Below are 27,246 nucleotides of genomic sequence, written 5' to 3' on the forward strand. Positions count from 1 at the left end.
ACACACACACACACACACACACACACACACACACACACACACACACACACACACACACACACACATATTTAGAGTTGTTGTTCTTTGGTAAGATAAACTTGTTCTATCTTTAAATGTTTTTGTTTGACCTGATCGTACAATGTGCTTACATACGTGACATAATGATTGCTGTGCACAAAGGAGCCAACTAGAAGGATGTATTGCTTTACAGCATGTTACTGTTGAACCTTCTCAATGTCCCTGTCTGTTTCACTCTTCTACCTGCTACACCTGGGTTCTCATTGTATTTTGTTCCTCATCCTTGCTTGAGCTCTGTATGATTGAGCTTGCCTGGTGCGATGGAACCAACAGAATAGTCCTAAAAGTGCAAAACTCAGTCTGCTACACACTGACACGTCCAGTACCTCAGATTAACATGACATTTCCTGTTCGAGTCTGAGAATTAACTGGTACTGAGGCCATGACAGGACATGAGGGATTGAGACATGATAATCAGACCAGTCCTTCCTTCCCATGGGATAAATAATAACTCATATAAAAACAGAGAGAGAGAGAGAGAGAGAGAGAGAGGGGGGGAGAAAGAGAGAGAGGGGGGGATAGAGAGGGGGGTAGAAAAAGGGGGAGAGAGAGAGAAAGAGAAAGGGGGGGTAGAGAGGGGGGTAGAAAAAGAGAAAAAGGGGGAGAGAGAGAGAGAGAGAGAGAGAGAGAGAGAGAGAGAGAGAGAGAGAGAGAGAGAGAGAGAGAGAGAGAGAGAGAGAGAAATAAGAAACTCAGAGTGGGAGGGAGAAATGTCAGTCATGTCAGCTATATCTTATGTCAATAACAGGCCATTCTAGTTGGTGGTGACGCACTTGAAACTGACCCCTCGTACTGACAATGTATTGGTTCTTACCAATTCTACATGAGAGGAGGGACGGTGAGGATAGAACAAGACATGACAATAGTTAAAGACGTTACAGTGCTCTCTGTGATCGCTAAACTAAACCTGTCGGCTACAGTAACTGTATCTGTCGTCTACAGTAACTGTACCTGTATTCTACAGTAACTGTACCTGTATTCTACAGTAACTGTACCTGTATTCTACAGTAACTGTACCTGTATTCTACAGTAACTGTACCTGTGAGTCTGATATCTCAGAGGGCTTCTCAGTCAGGCTGCTGTTCTCTGCAGGGATCAGATCGTTATACTTGGTACTGACATCTTCATCAGAGTAGTGTAGACTGCCTGGACTGGGCCTCGGGGGAGACCTGGAGAGAGGAGGGGGGGGGGGGATAAAGGGGAGAGGGAAAGAGAGAGAGAAATTCAAGGTCAATTTGAAGTGTTAGACAACTGGTATTGTTTCTCTGATACAGTCTCGTCTAACAGTTGGAAAGTCAAACACATCGTGAGCTTGACAGCACAGCCCACTGATCATGAGGGTCACTGTCAACCATGACAGTTCTTTAAGTCACTCTGTTAGTGTCCTGAATAGAAAACATTCAGTGACCATTCTCAGTCGTGTAGAGTACAGAATGTCTTCTGCACTATTCAAGATGGCTGCTCATAGAACTCCAAGTTCTCCCTTTCCGTTAAGGTGATTGGCTCGGCCTATTGGCTGTTTTCCATAATGTATTGTTGTTTGTTTCCTCAGTACAGTCTCTTACTCAGCCAGTCAGCCAGTCTGATCAGCTAGCGAGCCAGCCAGCCAGCCAGCCAGCCAGTCTGTCAGTGCAGTCAGTCAGTCTCTCTGCCAGTCTCTCTGCCAGTCAGTCAGTCAGTCAGTCAATCTCTCTGTCAGCCAGTCAGTCAGTCAGTCAGTCAGCCAGTCAGTCTTGAGGACAGCCTACAAAGTCTGTAGTAGGCACTCAAGCAGCCAAGACCAGCCTCCCTCCAGTTCCTCATTGACATTCCATGTGCATGTCAAGTTACACTTTATATAAGAGGTCAACACAATGCTGCTGCCTTGACATTCAACAGGCTTCCTTCTGCTTGTGTTCTGTTGAGTGTCAAGTTACACTTTATATAAGAGGTCAACACAATGCTGCTGCCTTGACATTCAACAGGCTTCCTTCTGCTTGTGTTCTGTTGAGTGTTTGTCACAGCATCAGACAAAGGCCAGTTATTATTGGTCAGGACAGACTCTGCTCCTCTGCTCCTCTTGGCACAGATCTCCTCTGAGACACATGGAGCAGCTCTGTGAGAGTTCTTTGTGCACATGGTACCCTATATTCCCTATAGTCCCTATATAGTGCACTACTTTAGATTTGGAATGCATTCAATGACATATATACACTAGATGAAAGACAGGAGCGCTGTTTTGAAGCCACCACGCCTCCATCTTGGTACTCCCCCAACCTAGTAAATAATATTCTAGAAGCTTTAGAAAAGCAGTTATTATATTCTACTACAGGCACCTTAATGCAGATACATTTAAATGATATTATGTCCTTGAAACATTTCATTGAAATACTGTAGAATTACAATTTATTCCAGTGGCTTCTCAATGGCCAACACATAGCATGAGCAAACCAGGGTTTCTATACATCACTGTATTCATACGTAGTTTTAGTGTTATACTGAACACTGTCTTCCACACAGACACTACATTAGGACTTTGATAGCAGAGCAGACCAGAGCAACGTTTCTGCGACGTTTGTTTATGAAACACAGATAGTGTAGTTTTACTGGGCCTATCAGAGCTGGGGTAAACAACCTGTGGTATGGTTCTACTGGGCCTATCAGAGCTGGGGTAAACAACCTGTGGTATGGTTCTACTGGGCCTATCAGAGCTGGGGTAAACAACCTGTGGTATGGTTTTACTGGGCCTATCAGAGCTGGGGTATACAACCTGTGGTATGGTTCTACTGGGCCTATCAGAGCTGGGGTATACAACCTGTGGTATGGTTCTACTGGGCCTATCAGAGCTGGGGTAAACAACCTGTGGTATGGTTTTACTGGGCCTATCAGAGCTGGGGTAAACAACCTGTGGTATGGTTCTACTGGGCCTATCAGAGCTGGGGTAAACAACCTGTGGTATGGTTCTACTGGGCCTATCAGAGCTGGGGTAAACAACCTGTGGTATGGTTCTACTGGGCCTATCAGAGCTGGGGTATACAACCTGTGGTATGGTTCTACTGGGCCTATCAGAGCTGGGGTAAACAACCTGTGGTATGGTTCTACTGGGCCTATCAGAGCTGGGGTAAACAACCTGTGGTATGGTTCTACTGGGCCTATCAGAGCTGGGGTAAACAACCTGTGGTATGGTTCTACTGGGCCTATCAGAGCTGGGTTAAACAACCTGTGGTATGGTTCTACTGGGCCTATCAGAGCTGGGGTAAACAACCTGTGGTATGGTTCTACTGGGCCTATCAGAGCTGGGGTAAACAACCTGTGGTATGGTTCTACTGGGCCTATCAGAGCTGAGGTTAACAACCTGTGGTATGGTTTTACTGGGCCTATCAGAGCTGGGGTAAACAACCTGTGGCATGGTTCTACTGGGCCTATCAGAGCTGGGGTAAACAACCTGTGGTATGGTTCTACTGGGCCTATCAGAGCTGAGGTTAACAACCTGTGGTATGGTTCTACTGGGCCTATCAGAGCTGGGGTAAACAACCTGTGGTATGGTTCTACTGGGCCTATCAGAGCTGGGGTAAACAACCTGTGGTATGGTTCTACTGGGCCTATCAGAGCTGAGGTTAACAACCTGTGGTATGGTTCTACTGGGCCTATCAGAGCTGGGGTAAACAACCTGTGGTATGGTTCTACTGGGCCTATCAGAGCTGGGTTAAACAACCTGTGGTATGGTTCTACTGGGCCTATCAGAGCTGGGGTAAACAACCTGTGGTATGGTTCTACTGGGCCTATCAGAGCTGGGGTAAACAACCTGTGGTATGGTTCTACTGGGCCTATCAGAGCTGAGGTTAACAACCTGTGGTATGGTTCTACTGGGCCTATCAGAGCTGGGGTAAACAACCTGTGGCATGGTTCTACTGGGCCTATCAGAGCTGGGGTAAACAACCTGTGGTATGGTTCTACTGGGCCTATCAGAGCTGAGGTTAACAACCTGTGGTATGGTTCTACTGGGCCTATCAGAGCTGGGGTAAACAACCTGTGGTATGGTTCTACTGGGCCTATCAGAGCTGGGGTAAACAACCTGTGGTATGGTTCTACTGGGCCTATCAGAGCTGAGGTTAACAACCTGTGGTATGGTTCTACTGGGCCTATCAGAGCTGGGGTAAACAACCTGTGGTATGGTTCTACTGGGCCTATCAGAGCTGGGGTAAACAACCTGTGGTATGGTTCTACTGGGCCTATCAGAGCTGGGGTAAACAACCTGTGGTATGGTTCTACTGGGCCTATCAGAGCTGGGGTAAACAACCTGTGGTATGGTTCTACTGGGCCTATCAGAACTGGGGTAAACAACCTGTGGTATGGTTCTACTGTGCCTATCAGAGCTGGGGTAAACAACCTGTGGTATGGTTCTACTGGGCCTATCAGAGCTGGAATTAGGAAAAGGGTAGGCAGTACTGATCAATTATTTAAACTCTCTCTTTCCTATCGCCTTAGGTAGCTCCTTCATCACAACTTCCCTCCTCCTCATGTCCTCCTCATTAGCCCAAAACCTTTTGTTGCCTTAACTCTTTCATAGACTACACTGTTATGTAGTGTCTTCCAAACGCCTTAGCCAATCTCAATGATTTACCCATTTCATGTGGCCTATGTAAAGGTCCCCTTGTAACCTGGTACGTGAAAGACAGCACTGGAGACAGAGACGTCATCTGTTTAATGTGGTTTAAATGGCTCTGCGGGACAAGCCGTGTCAGGCTCACCTCTCTTCCACCTTTATGCACCATGTTCAAATGATTCTAATCTCATATAAAGACAATGACTGGTTTCTGTACTTCATTAGTATTTTGTACAGATTGACCTCACAAACCTCTTTCTTTGAGCTGTTGTAGCATGTCTCCAACGTTAAGCCCACGGATGTAAACTACTGATGTGAGGGAGCGAGAGAGAAGGAAAGAGAAATGGAGAGAGGGAAATAAAGAGATACAGATAGATAGAGAGGGAGCATGGTCTAGACCTTCAGAGATACAAGCCCTACAGTAAACATCTCAGACCTCATCCTGGCCTTCAACAGAACAGACTACAGTAAACATCTCAGATCTCATCCTGGCCTTCAACAGAACAGACTACAGTAAACATCTCAGACCTCATCCTGGCCTTCAACAGAACAGACTACAGTAAACATCTCAGACCTCATCCTGGCCTTCAACAGAACAGACTACAGTAAACATCTCAGACCTCATCCTGGTCTTCAACAGAACAGACTACAGTAAACATCTCAGACCTCATCCTGGTCTTCAACAGAACAGACTACAGTAAACATCACAGACCTCATCCTGGTCTTCAACAGAACAGACTACAGTAAACATCACAGACCTCATCCTGGTCTTCAACAGAACAGACTACAGTAAACATCACAGACCTCATCCTGGTCTTCAACAGAACAGACTACAGTAAACATCTCCTCAGACCTCATCCTGGCCTTCAACAGAACAGACTACAGTAAACATCTCAGACCTCATCCTGGCCTTCAACAGAACAGACTACAGTAAACATCTCAGACCTCATCCTGGCCTTCAACAGAACAGACTACAGTAAACATCTCAGACCTCATCCTGGTCTTCAACAGAACAGACTACAGTAAACATCACAGACCTCATCCTGGTCTTCAACAGAACAGACTACAGTAAACATCACAGACCTCATCCTGGTCTTCAACAGAACAGACTACAGTAAACATCTCAGACCTCATCCTGGTCTTCAACAGAACAGACTACAGTAAACATCTCAGACCTCATCCTGGTCTTCAACAGAACAGACTACAGTAAACATCTCCTCAGACCTCATCCTGGTCTTCAACAGAACAGACTACAGTAAACATCACAGACCTCATCCTGGTCTTCAACAGAACAGACTACAGTAAACATCACAGACCTCATCCTGGTCTTCAACAGAACAGACTACAGTAAACATCACAGACCTCATCCTGGTCTTCAACAGAACAGACTACAGTAAACATCTCAGACCTCATCCTGGTCTTCAACAGAACAGACTACAGTAAACATCTCAGACCTCATCCTGTCCTTCAACAGAACAGACTACAGTAAACATCTCAGACCTCATCCTGGCCTTCAACAGAACAGACTACAGTAAACATCTCAGACCTCATCCTGGCCTTCAACAGAACAGACTACAGTAAACATCACAGACCTCATCCTGGCCTTCAACAGAACAGACTACAGTAAACATCTCAGACCTCATCCTGGTCTTCAACAGAACAGACTACAGTAAACATCTCAGACCTCATCCTGGCCTTCAACAGAACAGACTACAGTAAACATCTCAGACCTCATCCTGGCCTTCAACAGAACAGACTACAGTAAACATCTCCACAGACCTCATCCTGGCCTTCAACAGAACAGACTACAGTAAACATCTCAGACCTCATCCTGGCCTTCAACAGAACAGACTACAGTAAACATCTCAGATCTCACCTGGTCTTCAACAGAACAGACTACAGTAAACATCACAGATCTCACCTGGTCTTCAACAGAACAGACTACAGTAAACATCACAGATCTCACCTGGTCTTCAACAGAACAGACTACAGTAAACATCTCAGATCTCACCTGGTCTTCAACAGAACAGACTACAGTAAACATCTCCACAGATCTCACCTGGCCTTCAACAGAACAGACTACAGTAAACATCTCAGACCTCATCCTGGTCTTCAACAGAACAGACTACAGTAAACATCTCCTCAGACCTCATCCTGTCCTTCAACAGAACAGACTACAGTAAACATCTCCTCAGACCTCATCCTGGCCTTCAACAGAACAGACTACAGTAAACATATCAGACCTCATCCTGGTCTTCAACAGAACAGACTACAGTAAACATCTCAGATCTCACCTGGTCTTCAACAGAACAGACTACAGTAAACATCTCAGACCTCATCCTGGCCTTCAACAGAACAGACTACAGTAAACATCTCAGACCTCATCCTGGCCTTCAACAGAACAGACTACAGTAAACATCACAGACCTCATCCTGGCCTTCAACAGAACAGACTACAGTAAACATCTCAGACCTCATCCTGGCCTTCAACAGAACAGACTACAGTAAACATATCAGACCTCATCCTGGCCTTCAGCAGAACAGACTACAGTAAACATATCAGACCTCATCCTGGCCTTCAACAGAACAGACTACAGTAAACATCACAGACCTCATCCTGGCCTTCAACAGAACAGACTACAGTAAACATCTCAGACCTCATCCTGGCCTTCAACAGAACAGACTACAGTAAACATCTCAGACCTCATCCTGGCCTTCAACAGAACAGACTACAGTAAACATCACAGACCTCATCCTGGCCTTCAGCAGAACAGACTACAGTAAACATCTCAGACCTCATCCTGGCCTTCAACAGAACAGACTACAGTAAACATCTCAGTCCTCATCCTGGTCTTCAAAAGAACAGACTACAGTAAACATCTCAGACCTCATCCTGGCCTTCAACAGAACAGACTACAGTAAACATCTCCTCAGACCTCATCCTGGCCTTCAGCAGAACAGACTACAGTAAACATCTCAGACCTCATCCTGGCCTTCAGCAGAACAGACTACAGTAAACATCTCAGATCTCACCTGGTCTTCAACAGAACAGACTACAGTAAACATCTCAGACCTCATCCTGGCCTTCAACAGAACAGACTACAGTAAACATCACAGACCTCATCCTGGCCTTCAACAGAACAGACTACAGTAAACATCTCAGACCTCATCCTGGCCTTCAACAGAACAGACTACAGTAAACATATCAGACCTCATCCTGGCCTTCAGCAGAACAGACTACAGTAAACATATCAGACCTCATCCTGGCCTTCAACAGAACAGACTACAGTAAACATCACAGACCTCATCCTGGCCTTCAACAGAACAGACTACAGTAAACATCACAGACCTCATCCTGGCCTTCAACAGAACAGACTACAGTAAACATCACAGACCTCATCCTGGTCTTCAACAGAACAGACTACAGTAAACATCTCAGACCTCATCCTGGCCTTCAACAGAACAGACTAAAGTAAACATCACAGACCTCATCCTGGCCTTCAACAGAACAGACTACAGTAAACATCACAGACCTCATCCTGGTCTTCAACAGAACAGACTACAGTAAACATCTCAGACCTCATCCTGGCCTTCAACAGAACAGACTACAGTAAACATCACAGACCTCATCCTGGTCTTCAACAGAACAGACTACAGTAAACATCACAGACCTCATCCTGGTCTTCAACAGAACAGACTACAGTAAACATCTCCTCAGACCTCATCCTGGCCTTCAACAGAACAGACTACAGTAAACATCTCCTCAGACCTCATCCTGGCCTTCAACAGAACAGACTACAGTAAACATATCAGACCTCATCCTGGTCTTCAACAGAACAGACTACAGTAAACATCACAGACCTCATCCTGGTCTTCAACAGAACAGACTACAGTAAACATCACAGACCTCATCCTGGTCTTCAACAGAACATACATTACGGTGGAGAAAATCAATGACCTAACAGATGTTTTTCTGCTTTACTTTATGTTCTTGAAGACTGAGGGGCCCCTAGAAGGAAGGGGTCATTTTCCTCGACCTGCACTCCTGAAATAACGTTGTAATATGTGAACAGTGAACACGGTTAGTTACCCCAGTCATTGGCCATGAAAAGCAACCCAAAGGCCCTGGATCTATCTGTCTATTCATTGAGTTCAGACCTAATCAACAGAGAGAGAAGTCTCCCATGAGGATAATCTTTAAAGGGGTTTGTGTCTGGTGATCTGTCTCCCACCTCTCCTGCCTCCTCTCTCCCCCTGCCTTACCTCCCTCTCCTTCCTCCTCTCTCCCCCTGCCTTACCTCCCTCTCCTTCCTCCTCTCTCCCCCTGCCTTACCCCCTCTCCTTCCTCCTCTCTCCCCCTGCCTTACCCCCTCTCCTTCCTCCTCTCTCCCCCTGCCTTACCCCCTCTCCTTCCTCCTCCCTCCCCCTGCCTTACCTCCCTCTCCTTCCTCCTCTCTCCCCCTGCCTTACCTCCCTCCTCTCTGCCCCTGCCTTACCCCCTCTCCTTCCTCCTCTCTCCCCCTGCCTTACCTCCCTCTCCTTCCTCCTCTCTCCCCCTGCCTTACCTCCCTCCTCTCTGCCCCTGCCTTACCCCCTCTCCTTCCTCCACCTATTGCTGCCCTACCCCCTCTCCTTCCTCCCTTCCTCTCTTCCCCTGCCTTACCCCCTCTCCTTCCTCCTCTCTCCCCCTGCCTTACCTCCCTCTCCTTCCTCCTCTCTCCCCCTGCCTTACCTCCCTCCTCTCTGCCCCTGCCTTACCCCCTCTCCTTCCTCCACCTATTGCTGCCCTATCCCCTCTCCTTCCTCCCTTCCTCTCTCCCCCTGCCTTAACCCCTCTCCTTCCCTCCTCTCTCCCTGCATGTGCTTCAATACAGACATCTCAGTCCTTCTACACAGATCAGAGAGAAAAAGAACAACAGAACATAACCCATGATGGAGCTGATGTTGTATGTATAATTGGTTCATCAGACTGTATAACAGTTAATCCATCCTGTGGTTGTTATTGTCTGAAGATAAAGAGGCATGTTTCAACTGCAGTTGATCTCCTGAATAATCTTCTTCCTAATCAATAAGTATGCAATGAGCATGTGAGCTTTAATCTCAGCCATGACCCCTCAGAATGAGCTCTATTATCTCAGCCATGACCCCTCAGAATGAGAGCTATTATCTCAGCCATGATCCCTCAGAATGAGCGCTATTATCTCAGCCATGACACCTCAGAATGAGAGCTATTATCTCAGCCATGACCCCTCAGAATGAGAGCTATTATCTCAGCCATGACCCCTCAGAATGAGAGCTATTATCTCAGCCATGACCCCTCAGAATGAGAGCTATTATCTCAGCCATGACCCCTCAGAATGAGCTCTATTATCTCAGCCATGACCCGTCAGAATGAGAGCTATTATCTCAGCCATGATCCCTCAGAATGAGCGCTATTATCTCAGCCATGACCCCTCAGAATGAGCTATTATCTCAGCCATGACCCCTCAGAATGAGCGCTATTATCTCAGCCATGATCCCTCAGAATGAGCGCTATTATCTCAGCCATGACCCCTCAGAATGAGAGCTATTATCTCAGCCATGATCCCTCAGAATGAGCGCTATTATCTCAGCCATGACCCCTCAGAATGAGCGCTATTATCTCAGCCATGATCCCTCAGAATGAGCGCTATTATCTCAGCCATGACCCCTCAGAATGAGAGCTATTATCTCAGCCATGATCCCTCAGAATGAGAGCTATTATCTCAGCCATGACCCCTCAGAATGAGAGCTATTATCTCAGCCATGACCCCTCAGAATGAGAGCCTAATCTTAGCCATGACTCAGCCTCAGAATAGATGGTTTAATCTCAGCCATGACCCTCAGAATAGATGGTTTATTGTGAAACATAGGGCCGTTTGGTAGCCTAGTAGTTAGAGTGTTGGGCCAGTAACTGAAAGGTTGCAAGATCAAATCCCCAAGATGACAAGGTAAAAATCTGTCGTTCTGTCCATGAACAAGGCAGTTAACCCACTATTCCTAGGCCGTCATTGTAAATATGATTTTGTTCTTAACTGACTTGCCTAGTTAAATAAAATATTACATGACCCTCAGAATAGATCGTTTTACTGTGAAACATGACCCTCAAAATAGATGGTTTACTGTGAAACATGACCGTCAAAATAGATGGTTTACTGTGAAACATGACCCTCAGAATAGATGGTTTACTGTGAAACACGACCCTCAGAATAGATGGTTTACTGTGAAACATGACCCTCAGAATAGATGGTTTACTGTGAAACATGACCCTCAGAATAGATGGTTTTCTGTGAAACATGACCCTCAGAATAGATGGTTTACTGTGAAACATGACCCTCAGAATAGATGGTTTACTGTGAAACATGACCCTCAGAATAGATGGTTTACTATGAAACATGACCCTCAGAATAGATGGTTTACTGTGAAACACGACCCTCAGAATAGATGGTTTACTATGAAACATGACCCTCAGAATAGATGGTTTACTATGAAACATGACCCTCAGAATAGATGGTTTACTGTGAAACACGACCCTCAGAATAGATGGTTTACTGTGAAACATGACCCTCAGAATAGATGGTTTACTGTGAAACACGACCCTCAGAATAGATGGTTTACTGTGAAACATGACCCTCAGAATGGATGGTTTACTGTGAAACATGACCCTCAAAATAGATGGTTTACTGTGAATCATGACCCTCAAAATAGATGGTTTACTGTGAAACACGACCCTCAGAATAGATGGTTTACTGTGAAACATGACCCTCAGAATAGATGGTTTACTGTGAATCATGACCCTCAAAATAGATGGTTTACTGTGAAACATGACCCTCAGAATAGATGGTTTACTATGAAACATGACCCTCAGAATAGATGGTTTACTATGAAACATGACCCTCAAAATAGATGGTTTACTGTGAAACATGACCCTCAGAATAGATGGTTTACTATGAAACACGACCCTCAGAATAGATGGTTTACTATGAAACATGACCCTCAGAATAGATGGTTTACTGTGAAACATGACCCTCAGAATAGATGGTTTACTGTGAAACATGACCCTCAGAATAGATGGTTTACTGTGAAACACGACCCTCAGAATAGATGGTTTACTGTGAATCATGACCCTCAGAATAGATGGTTTACTGTGAAACATGACCCTCAGAATAGATGGTTTACTGTGAATCATGACCCTCAGAATAGATGGTTTACTGTGAAACATGACCCTCAGAATAGATGGTTTACTGTGAAACACGACCCTCAGAATAGATGGTTTACTGTGAATCATGACCCTCAGAATAGATGGTTTACTGTGAAACATGACCCTCAGAATAGATGGTTTACTGTGAAACATGACCCTCAGAATAGATGGTTTACTATGAAACATGACCCTCAGAATAGATGGTTTACTGTGAAACATGACCCTCAGAATAGATGGTTTACTGTGAAACATGACCCTCAGAATAGATGGTTTACTGTGAAACATGACCCTCAGAATAGATGGTTTACTGTGAAACATGACCCTCAGAATAGATGGTTTACTGTGAAACATGACCCTCAGAATAGATGGTTTACTGTGAAACATGACCCTCAGAATAGATGGTTTACTATGAAACATGACCCTCAGAATAGATGGTTTACTGTGAAACATGACCCTCAGAATAGATGGTTTACTGTGAAACATGACCCTCAGAATAGATGGTTTACTGTGAAACATGACCCTCAGAATAGATGGTTTACTGTGAAACATGACCCTCAGAATAGATGGTTTACTGTGAAACATGACCCTCAGAATAGATGGTTTACTGTGAAACATGACCCTCAGAATAGATGGTTTACTGTGAAACATGACCCTCAGAATAGATGGTTTACTATGAAACATGACCCTCAGAATAGATGGTTTACTGTGAAACATGACCCTCAGAATAGATGGTTTACTGTGAAACATGACCCTCAGAATAGATGGTTTTCTGTGAAACATGACCCTCAGAATAGATGGTTTACTGTGAAACATGACCCTCAGAATAGATGGTTTACTGTGAAACATGACCCTCAGAATAGATGGTTTTCTGTGAAACATGACCCTCAGAATAGATGGTTTACTGTGAATCATGACCCTCAGAATAGATGGTTTACTGTGAAACATGACCCTCAGAATAGATGGTTTACTGTGAATCATGACCCTCAGAATAGATGGTTTACTGTGAAACAGCATAATGCTTTAGAACTATTTGAGCTTTAGAAGAGAGTAGAATACAACAACAAATAGACGTCATGCAGAAATCATCTGTGTGTGTGTGTGTGTGTGTGTGTGTGTGTGTGTGTGTGTGTGTGTGTGTGTGTGTGTGTGTGTGTGTGTGTGTGTGTGTGTGTGTGTGTGTGTGTGTGTGTGTGTGTGTGTGTGTGTGTGTGTGTGTGTGTGTGTGTGTGTGTGTGCGCATGTGTATGTGTGTTACTGACCGTGTGTAGATGCCGTTCTTGCGGCAGAAGGAGTTCTTGACTGACAGGCGTCTGTTGTTGAGTTCCAGGGCGGGGAAACGGCCTTCGTCCAGCCTGACCATCTCCCCATGGGACAGGGGCAGGGAGGTGCTGTTACTGTGGCTCCCTAGGTGGGGGTAAGATGACACTGGGAGAAGGTTAGTCCATTGTAGGGGTAGGGCACACACACCAGCTAAATGCCTTCTATGCTCGCTTCGAGGCAAGCAACACTGAACCATGCATGGGAGCACCAGCTGTTCCAGACGACTGTGTGATCACGCTCTCCATAGCCGATGTGAGTAAGACCTTTTAACAGGTTAACATTCACAAGGACGCAGGGCCAGACGGATTACCGGGACGCAGACTCAGGGCATGCGCTGACCAACTGGCAAGTGTCTTCACTGACATTTTCAACCTCTCCCTGACCCAGTCTATAATACATACATGTTTCAAGCAGACCACCATAGTCCCTGTGCCCAGAAGGCCTACATGACCATCGCCCCAGAGCTCTCACATCGGTAGAGGCTGGTCATGGCTCACATCAACACCATCAATGATTTATCACTAAGGTTAATCAGCAGTATCACTATAAAACCTTTAGTGTTAGAGACTATACTGAGGTGCCAGGCCCTGATCCAACTAAACCACATGCCCAAATATATACCCTCATACACAGTATAAATCAATCAAATTCAATCAAATGTATTTATAAAGCCCTTCTAACATCAGCTGATGTCACAAAGTGCTGTACAGAAACCCAGCCTAAAACCCCAAACAGCAAGCAATGCAGGTGTAGAAGCACGGTGGCTACGAAAAACTCCCTAGAAAGGCAGGAACCTAGGGAAGAAACCTAGAGAGGAACTAGGCTATGAGGGGTGGCCAGTCCTCTTCTGGCTGTGCCGGGTGGAGATTATAACAGAACATGGCCAAGATGTTCAAATGTTCATAGATGACCAGCATGGTCAAATAATAATAATCACAGGGGTTGTCGAGGGTGCAGCAAGTCAGCACCTCAGGAGTAAATGTCAGTTGGCTTTTCATAGCCGATCATTCAGAGTATCTCTACCGCTCCTGCTGTCTCTAGAGAGTTGAAAACAGCAAGTCTGGGTCAGGTAGCACGTCCGGTGAACAGGTCAGGGTTCCCTAGCCGCAGGCAGAACAGTTGAGGTGTAGAGGCAGGGTTTAGGGGGCAGTGACCTCTCCTCTCTCTTCCTCCTGGCTGGTTAGTGACTCACCATGCTGGTGCCTGGTCCTGGTGGTGAGTTTGGACCACAGTAAAACAAACAACTTGTGTGGTACAAAACGGCTGTGTTGCCGGGGGTGGCTGGGGGGTAGCTGGCTCTAAAAGGGGCTCTTTGTGTCCCAGACAAACACTGTCCTTGTCTCTCCTGGACCAGCCAAAGCCCTATTGACTGACCCCTGACCCCTACAGGACCCCTGGACACTATAGGACCACTCTCAACACCACACTAAACACTAACGGGGCGTTAAAAGGTAATGGTGTGAGATCACGGCAGGCTTGACCTCTCGTCCACTCCTTCCTCTCTCCTGTTTCTCATCCTCTCTGTCTCTACTTCCCTTCCTCTCTCCTGTTCCTCTCCACCTCTCTTTCTCTCCATCCCTGTGAGTTCTAACAGGTCGTTATCCAGTGATTATTTTACTGGATTTGGCCATCAGTGTTCCCACAAAAAATGCAGAGGAGGAGCAGTGGCAGTGAACCCATGATGCCAGAGTCCAACAGTGATGTAACCTGGGATGACTCAGCAGAGCGTCAGTCTGGCACTGTGGGGTTAGGGACAGAAGTCACACACAGTGTACTGACTGAATGACTATTGGCTTAAACATCAGAACAAACCCTGGACACTCACACTGGCAGATCGATACACATTCTTTCTAAACAGCGAACAATAATGACCTCTCGTCTCTCATTCTCCTGTCTACCTGTGCTTATGTAAGGCACTTTGTGACAACTGTTACTGTTAAATGGGCTATAATTGAATTTGATAGTGCTTTTAGCTTGGTCTTATATTACAATGGTCATGCTGTATTTTTATAATTGTACAAATCGTTTTCAGATGTTCGACTGATGGCTCTGGGCTATTCTCCTTACGGGCTTCTCAGAAACAGATTAACACTAGTCCTGGACTGAAAAGATAGATCAATGGTGAATCTCCATCGAAACATTTTTTTTTTGTCCAGGTCTAGTCTTAATCGGTGTCCGGGAAACCGCCCCTCAAAAGTATCAATAACTTGGGAATGGAATGTTGGGAATGGAATGTTGGGAATGGAATGTTGGGAATGGAATGTTGGGAATGGAATATTGGGAATGGAATGTTGGGAATGGAATGTTGGGGATGGAATGTTGGGAATGGAACATTGGGAATGGAATGTTGGGAATGGAATGTTGGGAATGGAATGTTGGGAATGGAATGTTGGGAATGGAACAAAAAGTTGAAAGAAACACGAATCAGAGAGGACAGTTATATATGGAGCAGTTCTCTGTGCTGTCTACCTGAGTCAGCCTTCTTGGTGTACTTCTTACTCTGGCCCCTGATGATGAGGATGAAGACCAGGAGGAGGATGAAGATTAGGCCCACCAGAGCGATGACCACCAGGAACCACCACTCTTCATAGAAGGGAGACACTTTCTGGGCTGGAGATGAGAGTCACAAGAGAGCTAGATAACAGACATCTGTACCAAGAGGAAGAACAAGTCACTAACTAAACCTATACTGTATGGGCTGGTTTCCCGGACCTAGATGAAGACAAGTACAGAGTTAAAAAGTAAGTAAAATAGAAATTCCACTGGTTAAAATAGTTTTTAGTCCTGGAATAGGCTCAATCCAGGTCTGGCATCCATATGCATGTTGTAATATTCAGACATGTATTATAACTGAGCAGGCATAACTAACCAGAGATAGAGGGGGAAGGAGCACTGGGGGAGCCATAGCCGTAGTCGTTGACCCCAATGACCCGGAAGTCATAAGTAACCCCTTCTCTCAGCATGTCCAGGTTCAGTGTGTATGATGTCACTTCCTTTGGAATGTCTTTGATGAGGATATCCCACAGTCCTTCATCTAGAGGGGAGCAGGACATACAGAGTGTTTGATTGAGCCTGCCTGGAGTCCCAGATGTGTGGGTTTTGCACTTTCACACTATTCCAACTGGTTCCATTGGTTCCACTGGTTCCATTGGTTCAGTTGCACCAGGCAAGCCTAAGGTCTAATATCCCTTGGACTCACCAGAGGGCCTGGCCTCAATGACGTAGCGTGTAATGGGAGCTCGGCCTGGGTCTCCACTGGTCCAGTGTAGGGTGAGGGCCGTGCCGTACCGGGAGATAAAGGGTTCACCTGGAGGGCCTGGGGCTCCTGGGGTGGAGGGGTGGGGAGAGGAGGGGAGAGGATGGGATGGGAAGGGTGGGGAGAGGAGGGGAGAGGATGGGAGGAGTGGGGAGGGGAGGAGGGGAGGAAAGGAGATGGTAGGGAGAGGAGAGGAGGGAAGGGGAGAGGAGGGGTGGAGTGGGGATAGGAGGGGATGGGTAGGGAGAGGAGAGGAGGGAAGGGGAGATGAGTGGTGGAGTGGGGAGAGGAAGGGATGGGTAGGGAGAGGAGAGGAGGGAAGGGAAGAGGAGGGGAGAGGAGGGGAGCAGGACAGGATATGTACATACTGTAATACGACAAACAGAGCACTGACAAAGCCAGAAGTTGGGAGAAAACATTTTGAAACTTTTTTAAACAGGGAGGTACTAGCTGAACTTGTCCAATAAGAACACAGATCTTCATTTTCTGTTGCAAAACATCTTGCTACAGTTGTTCCCTACTGAACACGACCTATGACCAGCTAGGCTACCTTCTCCTGGTCCGGTAGTGATGTTAGCTGGACCAGAGATACTGTGTTACATACCTTCTCCTGGTCCGGTAGTGATGTTAGCTGGACCAGAGATACTGTGTTACACACCTTCTCCTGGTCCGGTAGTGATGTTAGCTGGACCAGAGATACTGTGTTACATACCTTCCCCTGGTCCGGTAGTGATGTTAGCTGGACCAGAGATACTGTGTTACATAGCTTCCCCTGGTCCGGTAGTGATGTTAGCTGGACCAGAGATACTGTGTTACATACCTTCTCCTGGTCCGGTAGTGATGTTAGCTGGACCAGAGATACTGTGTTACATACCTTCCCCTGGTCCGGTAGTGATGTTAGCTGGACCAGAGATACTGTGTTACACACCTTCTCCTGGTCCGGTAGTGATGTTAGCTGGACCAGAGATACTGTGTTACATACCTTCTCCTGGTCCGGTAGTGATGTTAGCTGGACCAGAGATACTGTGTTACATACCTTCCCCTGGTCCGGTAGTGATGTTAGCTGGACCAGAGATACTGTGTTACATACCTTCTCCTGGTCCGGTAGTGATGTTAGCTGGACCAGAGATACTGTGTTACATACCTTCCCCTGGTCCGGTAGTGATGTTAGCTGGACCAGAGATACTGTGTTACACACCTTCTCCTGGTCCGGTAGTGATGTTAGCTGGACCAGAGATACTGTGTTACACACCTTCTCCTGGTCCGGTAGTGATGTTAGCTGGACCAGAGATACTGTGTTACACACCTTCTCCTGGTCCGGTAGTGATGTTAGCTGGACCAGAGATACTGTGTTACATACCTTCCCCTGGTCCGGTAGTGATGTTAGCTGGACCAGAGATACTGTGTTACATACCTTCTCCTGGTCGGTAGTGATGTTAGCTGGACCAGAGATACTGTGTTACATAGCTTCCCCTGGTCCGGTAGTGATGTTAGCTGGACCAGAGATACTGTGTTACATACCTTCCCCTGGTCCGGTAGTGATGTTAGCTGGACCAGAGATACTGTGTTACACACCTTCTCCTGGTCCGGTAGTGATGTTAGCTGGACCAGAGATACTGTGTTACATACCTTCTCCTGGTCCGGTAGTGATGTTAGCTGGACCAGAGATACTGTGTTACATACCTTCTCCTGGTCCGGTAGTGATGTTAGCTGGACCAGAGATACTGTGTTACATACCTTCCCCTGGTCCGGTAGTGATGTTAGCTGGACCAGAGATACTGTGTTACATACCTTCTCCTGGTCCGGTAGTGATGTTAGCTGGACCAGAGATACTGTGTTACATACCTTCTCCTGGTCCGGTAGTGATGTTAGCTGGACCAGAGATACTGTGTTACATACCTTCTCCTGGTCCGGTAGTGATGTTAGCTGGACCAGAGATACTGTGTTACATACCTTCTCCTGGTCCGGTAGTGATGTTAGCTGGACCAGAGATACTGTGTTACACACCTTCTCCTGGTCCGGTAGTGATGTTAGCTGGACCAGAGATACTGTGTTACATACCTTCCCCTGGTCCGGTAGTGATGTTAGCTGGACCAGAGATACTGTGTTACATACCTTCTCCTGGTCCGGTAGTGATGTTAGCTGGACCAGAGATACTGTGTTACACACCTTCTCCTGGTCCGGTAGTGATGTTAGCTGGACCAGAGATACTGTGTTACACACCTTCTCCTGGTCCGGTAGTGATGTTAGCTGGACCAGAGATACTGTGTTACATACCTTCTCCTGGTCCGGTAGTGATGTTAGCTGGACCAGAGATACTGTGTTACACACCTTCTCCTGGTCCGGTAGTGATGTTAGCTGGACCAGAGATACTGTGTTACATACCTTCTCCTGGTCCGGTAGTGATGTTAGCTGGACCAGAGATACTGTGTTACACACCTTCTCCTGGTCCGGTAGTGATGTTAGCTGGACCAGAGATACTGTGTTACACACCTTCTCCTGGTCCGGTAGTGATGTTAGCTGGACCAGAGATACTGTGTTACATACCTTCCCCTGGTCCGGTAGTGATGTTAGCTGGACCAGAGATACTGTGTTACATACCTTCTCCTGGTCCGGTAGTGATGTTAGCTGGACCAGAGATACTGTGTTACATACCTTCCCCTGGTCCGGTAGTGATGTTAGCTGGACCAGAGATACTGTGTTACACACCTTCCCCTGGTCCGGTAGTGATGTTAGCTGGACCAGAGATACTGTGTTACATACCTTCTCCTGGTCCGGTAGTGATGTTAGCTGGACCAGAGATACTGTGTTACATACCTTCCCCTGGTCCGGTAGTGATGTTAGCTGGACCAGAGATACTGTGTTACACACCTTCTCCTGGTCCGGTAGTGATGTTAGCTGGACCAGAGATACTGTGTTACATACCTTCTCCTGGTCCGGTAGTGATGTTAGCTGGACCAGAGATACTGTGTTACACACCTTCTCCTGGTCCGGTAGTGATGTTAGCTGGACCAGAGATACTGTGTTACATACCTTCTCCTGGTCCGGTAGTGATGTTAGCTGGACCAGAGATACTGTGTTACACACCTTCTCCTGGTCCGGTAGTGATGTTAGCTGGACCAGAGATACTGTGTTACATACCTTCCCCTGGTCCGGTAGTGATGTTAGCTGGACCAGAGATACTGTGTTACATACCTTCCCCTGGTCCGGTAGTGATGTTAGCTGGACCAGAGATACTGTGTTACATACCTTCCCCTGGTCCGGTAGTGATGTTAGCTGGACCAGAGATACTGTGTTACATACCTTCCCCTGGTCCGGTAGTGATGTTAGCTGGACCAGAGATACTGTGTTACATACCTTCCCCTGGTCCGGTAGTGATGTTAGCTGGACCAGAGGTACTGTGTTACATACCTTCCCCTGGTCCGGTAGTGATGTTAGCTGGACCAGAGATACTGTGTTACATACCTTCTCCTGGTCCGGTAGTGATGTTAGCTGGACCAGAGATACTGTGTTACATACCTTCCCCTGGTCCGGTAGTGATGTTAGCTGGACCAGAGATACTGTGTTACATACCTTCCCCTGGTCCGGTAGTGATGTTAGCTGGACCAGAGGTACTGTGTTACATACCTTCCCCTGGTCCGGTAGTGATGTTAGCTGGACCAGAGATACTGTGTTACACACCTTCTCCTGGTCCGGTAGTGATGTTAGCTGGACCAGAGATACTGTGTTACATACCTTCTCCTGGTCCGGTAGTGATGTTAGCTGGACCAGAGATACTGTGTTACACACCTTCCCCTGGTCCGGTAGTGATGTTAGCTGGACCAGAGGTACTGTGTTACATACCTTCTCCTGGTCCGGTAGTGATGTTAGCTGGACCAGAGGTACTGTGTTACATACCTTCCCCTGGTCCGGTAGTGATGTTAGCTGGACCAGAGATACTGTGTTACATACCTTCTCCTGGTCCGGTAGTGATGTTAGCTGGACCAGAGATACTGTGTTACATACCTTCTCCTGGTCCGGTAGTGATGTTAGCTGGACCAGAGATACTGTGTTACACACCTTCCCCTGGTCCGGTAGTGATGTTAGCTGGACCAGAGATACTGTGTTACATACCTTCTCCTGGTCCGGTAGTGATGTTAGCTGGACCAGAGATACTGTGTTACATACCTTCTCCTGGTCTGGTAGTGATGTTAGCTGGACCAGAGATACTGTGTTACATACCTTCTCCTGGTCCGGTAGTGATGTTAGCTGGACCAGAGATACTGTGTTACATACCTTCTCCTGGTCCGGTAGTGATGTTAGCTGGACCAGAGATACTGTGTTACACACCTTCTCCTGGTCCGGTAGTGATGTTAGCTGGACCAGAGATACTGTGTTACACACCTTCTCCTGGTCCGGTAGTGATGTTAGCTGGACCAGAGATACTGTGTTACACACCTTCTCCTGGTCCGGTAGTGATGTTAGCTGGACCAGAGATACTGTGTTACACACCTTCCCCTGGTCCGGTAGTGATGTTAGCTGGACCAGAGATACTGTGTTACATACCTTCTCCTGGTCCGGTAGTGATGTTAGCTGGACCAGAGATACTGTGTTACACACCTTCTCCTGGTCCGGTAGTGATGTTAGCTGGACCAGAGGTACTGTGTTACATACCTTCCCCTGGTCCGGTAGTGATGTTAGCTGGACCAGAGGTACTGTGTTACACACCTTCTCCTGGTCCGGTAGTGATGTTAGCTGGACCAGAGATACTGTGTTACATAGCTTCTCCTGGTCTGGTAGTGATGTTAGCTGGACCAGAGATACTGTGTTACATACCTTCTCCTGGTCCGGTAGTGATGTTAGCTGGACCAGAGATACTGTGTTACACACCTTCTCCTGGTCCGGTAGTGATGTCAGCTGGACCAGAGATACTGTGTTACATACCTTCTCCTGGTCCGGTAGTGATGTTAGCTGGACCAGAGATACTGTGTTACACACCTTCTCCTGGTCCGGTAGTGATGTTAGCTGGACCAGAGATACTGTGTTACATACCTTCCCCTGGTCTGGTAGTGATGTTAGCTGGACCAGAGATACTGTGTTACACACCTTCTCCTGGTCCGGTAGTGATGTTAGCTGGACCAGAGATACTGTGTTACATACCTTCTCCTGGTCCGGTAGTGATGTTAGCCTCCACCTCCGGCCCGTAGGTGAGTGTCTTGGCCCGGATCCGGAAGTTATAGGTCACCCCGTCAGCCAGGTCCTTAATCTTCATCCACAGGGGGGTGCTGCCCTTCACGTCCACTGTGACTATCTTACTAACACCTGGAGTGGAGCGGAGAGGAGACAGAGAGGAGTCAGTATAGAGATACAGGCTCGAGATACTGGAGGCTACAAGCTACACAACATACACTGAATATATAGTGTCTTCGGAAAGTATTCAGACCCCTTGAATTTTTCCAATTTTTTTTAACGTTATAGCCTTTTTCTAAAATGTATTAAATAAAAAAAGAATCCTCAGCAATCTACACACAATACCCTATAATGACAAAGCGAAACAAGTTCAGACATTTTTGCAAATTCATAAAAAATACTGAAATACCTTATTTTCATAAGTATTCAGACCCTTTACTATGAGACTCGAAACTGAGCTCAGGTGCATCCTGTTTCCATTGATCATCCTTGAAATGTTCCTACAACTTGATTGGAGTCCACCTGTGGTAAATTCAATTGATTGGACATGATTTGGAAAGGCACACACCTGTCTATATAAAGGTTCCACAGTGGACAGTGCATGTCAGAGCAAAAACCAAGCCATGAGGTCAAAGGATGTGTCCTGTACAGCTCAGAGACAGGATTGGGTCAAGTCAGGGATCTGGGGAAGGGTACCAAAACATTTCTGCAGCATTGAAGGTCCCCCAGAACACAGTTGCCTCCATTATTCTTAAATGGAAGAAGTTTGGAACCACCGAGACTCTGTCTAGAACTGGCCGCCCAGGCAAACTGAGCAATCGGGGGAGAAGGGCCTTGGTCAGGGAGGTGACCAAAAACCCGACGGTCACTCTGACAGAGCTCCAGAGTTCCTTTGTGGAGATGGGAGAACCTTCCAGAAGGACAACCATCTCTGCAGCACTCCAGAGTGGCCAGACAGAAGCCATTCCTCAGTAAAAGGCACACGACAGCCTGCTTGGAGTTTGCCAGAAGGCACCTAAAGACTCTTAGACCATGAGGAACAAGATTCTCTGGTCTGATGAAACCAAGATTTGCCTGAATGCCAAGAGTCACATCTAGATGAAACCTGGCGCCATCCCTACAGTGAAGCATGGTGGTGGCAGCATCATGCTGTGGGGAGGTTTTTCAGTGGCAGTGACTGGGAGACTAGTCAGGATCGAGGTAAAGATGAACGGAGCAAGTACAGAGAGATCTTTGATGAAAACCTGTTTCAGAGCGCTCACGACCTCAGGCTGGGGCGAAGGCTCACCTTCCAACAGGACAATGACCCTAAGCACACAGCCAAGACAACGCAGGAGTGGCTTCGGGACAAGTCTCTGAATGTCCTTGAGTGGCCAAGCCAGAGCCCGGACTTGAACCCAATCGAACATCTCTGGACATGTGAAAATAGCTGCGTAGCAATGCTCCCCATCCAACCAGACAGAGCTTGAGAGGATCTGCAGAGAAGAATGAGAGAAACTCCCCAAATACAGGTGTGCCAAGCTGGTAGCATCATACCTAAGCAGACTCGAGGCTGTAATCGCTGCCAAAGGTGCTTCAACAAAGTACTGTGTAAAGGGTCTGAATTCTTATGTAAATGTGATATTTCAGTTGTTTATTTTCAATATATTTACAAAAATTTCTAAAATCAGTTTTTGATTTGTCATTATGGGGTATTGTGTGTAGATTGATGAGTGAAAAAATAAACGATTTAATCCATTTTAGAATAAGGCTGTAACGTAACAAATGTGGAAAAAGTCAAAGGGTCTGAATACTTTCTGAATGCACTGGGCTACACACCACTATACATGGACAGACAAGCAGACCTTTGCACACACTCAAGGACACACAAAACACACTAACACATGGACACCTAACCTACATATCACACTTTTCCAGTTCATGGTAGCACCTTTCCACCTCCCTGCTGACAGTTCATGGTAGCACCTTTCCACCTCCCTGCTGACAGTTCATGGTAGCACCTTTCCACCTCCCTGCTGACAGTTCATGGTAACACCTTTCCACCTTCCTACTGACAGTTCATGGTAGCACCTTTCCACCTCCCTGCTGACAGTTCATGGTAGCACCTTTCCACCTCCCTGCTGACAGTTCATGGTAGCACCTTTCCACCTCCCTGCTGACAGTTCATGGTAGCACCTTTCCACCTCCCTACTGACAGTTCATGGTAGCACCTTTCCACCTCCCTGCTGACAGTTCATGGTAGCACCTTTCCACCTCCCTACTGACAGTTCATGGTAGCACCTTTCCACCTCCCTGCTGACAGTTCATGGTAGCACCTTTCCACCTCCCAGCTGACAGTTCATGGTAGCACCTTTCCACCTCCCTACTGACAGTTCATGGTAGCACCTTTCCACCTCCCTGCTGACAGTTCATGGTAGCACCTTTCCACCTCCCTACTGACAGTTCATGGTAGCACCTTTCCACCTCCCTGCTGACAGTTCATGGTAGCACCTTTCCACCTCCCTGCTGACAGTTCATGGTAGCACCTTTCCACCTCCCTGCTGACAGTTCCTGGTAGCACCTTTCCACCTCCCTGCTGACAGTTCATGGTAGCACCTTTCCACCTCCATACTGACAGTTCATGGTAGCACCTTTCCACCTCCATACTGACAGTTCATGGTAAATAAGCGTGAGTGTCCCTAATAAACAGATGTGACCTATCACTGCACCCCTCCAGATAGAGAGACATGTTCCTCCACCATCCCAGACCGTGCTGTGCCTCTTTCTCCCCCACATGGCTCTAGGGGCCAGATAGAAGCCATTAGTGGCCAACAGGCCTGGGACCACAGAGGTTCTCTACCTCTCATTCCCAAACCCCCACCCCTGTCTGTTCCTAATTACTAAGGAATCTGGAGACCCAACCACACATACCAGCTATTAGCTGGGTTCTCTCTCAACAGGAGAGAGAGGAAGTTGTAAACAAGCTGACTGCATGTGGCCACAGGGTCGGCATAGACCTACCCAGCTGTAACAGATTAGGACACCAATCTAAGACCATGGCGGCGCTGATGCTAGCCTATGACTGTAAATCATCTCAGGGACTGATAGTAAACTATCTAGCTATCTGTGTAGTTTAAAGGCATAACTAAGTAACTAACAGCCTTCCAGCCTTCCAGGCTCCAGAGGTTCTCACCGTCCATGGGTGTGTGAGTGTGTGTTTGTGTTTGTGTGTGTTTGTTTGTCTGTGTGTGCATGTTTGCGTGCGTGTGTGTGTGTGTGCTTCTCACCATCCATGAGCCTGTGTGTCTGTGTGTGTGTGTGTGTGTGTGTGTGTGTCTGTGTGTGTGTGTGTACATAAGTTAATGTGTGTGTGTGTGTGTTTTCTCACTATCAAGACTCGTGTGTGTGTGTATTTGTGTCTCACCATCCATGAGACTGTGTGTGTGAGTGTGTGTGTGTGTGTCTGTGTCTGTGTGTGTGTGTGTACATAAGTTCATGTGTGTGTGTGTGTGTGTTTTCTCACTATCAACACTCGTGTGTGTGTGTGTTTGTGTCTCACCATCCATGAGACTGTGTGTCTGTGTGTGTGTGTCTGTGTGTGTGTGTGTGTACATAAGTTCATGTGTGTGTGTGTGTGTGTGTTTTCTCACTATCAACACTCATGTGTGTGTGTGTCTCACCATCAACAGGTGTGTGTGTCTCACCATCAACAGGTGTGTGTGTGTGTGTCTCACCATCAACAGGTGTGTGTGTGTGTGTGTGTGTCTCACCATCAACAGGTGTGTGTGTGTGTCTCACCATCAACAGGTGTGTGTGTGTGTGTGTCTCACCATCAACAGGTGTGTGTGTGTGTGTGTGTGTCTCACCATCAACAGGTGTGTGTGTGTCTCACCATCAACAGGTGTGTGTATGTCTCACCATCAACAGGTGTGTGTATGTCTCACCATCAACAGGTGTGTGTGTGTGTGTCTCACCATCAACAGGTGTGTGTGTGTCTCACCATCAACAGGTGTGTGTGTGTGTGTCTCACCATCAACAGGTGTGTGTGTGTGTGTCTCACCATCAACAGGTGTGTGTGTGTGTCTCACCATCAACAGGTGTGTGTGTGTGTGTCTCACCATCAACAGGTGTGTGTGTGTGTGTGTGTGTGTGTCTCACCATCAACAGGTGTGTGTGTGTGTGTCTCACCATCAACAGGTGTGTGTGTGTGTCTCACCATCAACAGGTGTGTGTGTGTCTCACCATCAACAGGTGTGTGTGTGTGTGTGTCTCACCATCAACAGGTGTGTGTGTGTGTGTGTGTGTGTGTGTGTGTGTGTGTGTGTCTCACCATCAACAGGTGTGTGTGTGTGTCTCACCATCAACAGGTGTGTGTGTGTGTGTCTGACCATCAACAGGTGTGTGTTTGTGTTTCAAACCATCAACAGGTGTGTGTGTGTGTGTCTCACCATCAACAGGTGTGTGTGTGTCTCACCATCAACATGTGTGTGTGTGTCTCACCATCAACATGTGTGTGTGTGTGTCTCACCATCAACAGGTGTGCAGGGCTCGTAGACCAGACGGTAGCCCTCGATGATGCCGTTGGCCTGGCCTGGCTCCCCCCACGACATGTTGACTGACGTGGTGGTCAGCTCACTGAAGTGGAGGAAGCTGGGTCTACTGGGGGCTGGAGAGGAGGAGGAGGAGGGGAGGGGGAGAGGGAGGAGAGAGGGGAGGAGATAGAGAGGGAAAGAGAGAAACAGGAGAGGGAGAGGGACAGAGAGAGAGAGAGCCATGGTTAAGGAAGGACACTTAGGCTGGCGCACCATGGTCCTGTTAGGTCCTAGATCACGTGACAACTCCCTCCATCCGGGATATGCTGTTGTACAAATCAAACACACTACTGAAAGCCTTATCTGGAAAGCCACTATGTGATTGAGTTTAGTCCATATCCTGGCAGTCTGCTTCATTCATCAAAGTCATTATACTGAAGCTATACTAGTATTATTCTTGGGGACTGGGACAGATACAATCATCCATTCATCCCCTGACCTTCCAAAAGTCATGTGAGAATTCTGCATTAAATTGCCAAGGCTTGGGTTGGCTCCTCTCCCAGTTACCCTGCAGAGCAGAGAGGAGCGGGGAGACAGAATATTCTGCAGTCTCTGTTTTAACTCCAGAGCCCTGCAGAGCAGAGAGGAGTGGGGAGACAGAATATTCTGCAGTCTCTCTGTTTTAACTCCAGAACCCTGCAGAGCAGAGAGGAGTGGGGAGACAGAATATTCTGCAGTCTCTCTGTTTTAACTCCAGAGCCCTGCAGAGCAGAGAGGAGAGGGGAGACAGAATATTCTGCAGTCTCTCTGTTTTAACTCCAGAGCCCTGCAGAGCAGAGAGGAGCGGGGAGACAGAATATTCTGCAGTCTCTCTGTTTTAACTCCAGAGCCCTGCAGAGCAGAGAGGAGCGGGGAGACAGAATATTCTGCAGTCTCTCTGTTTTAACTCCAGAGCCCTGCAGAGCAGAGAGGAGCGGGGAGACAGAATATTCTGCAGTCTCTCTGTTTTAACTCCAGAGCCCTGCAGAGCAGAGAGGAGTGGGGAGACAGAATATTCTGCAGTCTCTCTGTTTTAACTCCAGAGCCCTGCAGAGCAGAGAGGAGCGGGG

The 27,246-nt window shown here is 47.1% G+C and overlaps 2 protein-coding genes across 3 annotated transcripts in view; both read right to left on the reverse strand.

Annotated features, from left to right (window-relative positions):
* Positions 1-27,246, reverse strand: part of LOC139570881 (protein sidekick-2-like) — a 524,727-nt gene that overhangs the window by 259,569 nt on the left and 237,912 nt on the right. The window lies entirely within an intron of this gene.
* The window catches only part of LOC139570861 (protein sidekick-2-like), a 71,457-nt gene that overhangs the window by 7,816 nt on the left and 36,395 nt on the right, over positions 1-27,246 (reverse strand). The window contains exons 23-29 of one of the 2 annotated variants that reach the window (XM_071393160.1): positions 26,134-26,271; positions 21,597-21,758; positions 16,401-16,526; positions 16,071-16,235; positions 15,671-15,811; positions 13,141-13,285; positions 1,118-1,247 (exon numbers count right to left, since the gene is read on the reverse strand). In XM_071393160.1, the coding sequence (XP_071249261.1) occupies positions 1,118-1,247; positions 13,141-13,285; positions 15,671-15,811; positions 16,071-16,235; positions 16,401-16,526; positions 21,597-21,758; positions 26,134-26,271 (1,007 nt within the window). Of the gene's footprint in view, positions 1-1,117; positions 1,248-13,140; positions 13,307-15,670; positions 15,812-16,070; positions 16,236-16,400; positions 16,527-21,596; positions 21,759-26,133; positions 26,272-27,246 lie in introns of both variants that reach the window. The other variant, XM_071393152.1, reaches the window with a different exon arrangement.

The sequence above is a fragment of the Salvelinus alpinus genome, chromosome 1, assembly GCF_045679555.1.
Source record: "Salvelinus alpinus chromosome 1, SLU_Salpinus.1, whole genome shotgun sequence".
In the NCBI taxonomy this organism is placed as follows: Eukaryota; Metazoa; Chordata; class Actinopteri; order Salmoniformes; family Salmonidae; genus Salvelinus; species Salvelinus alpinus.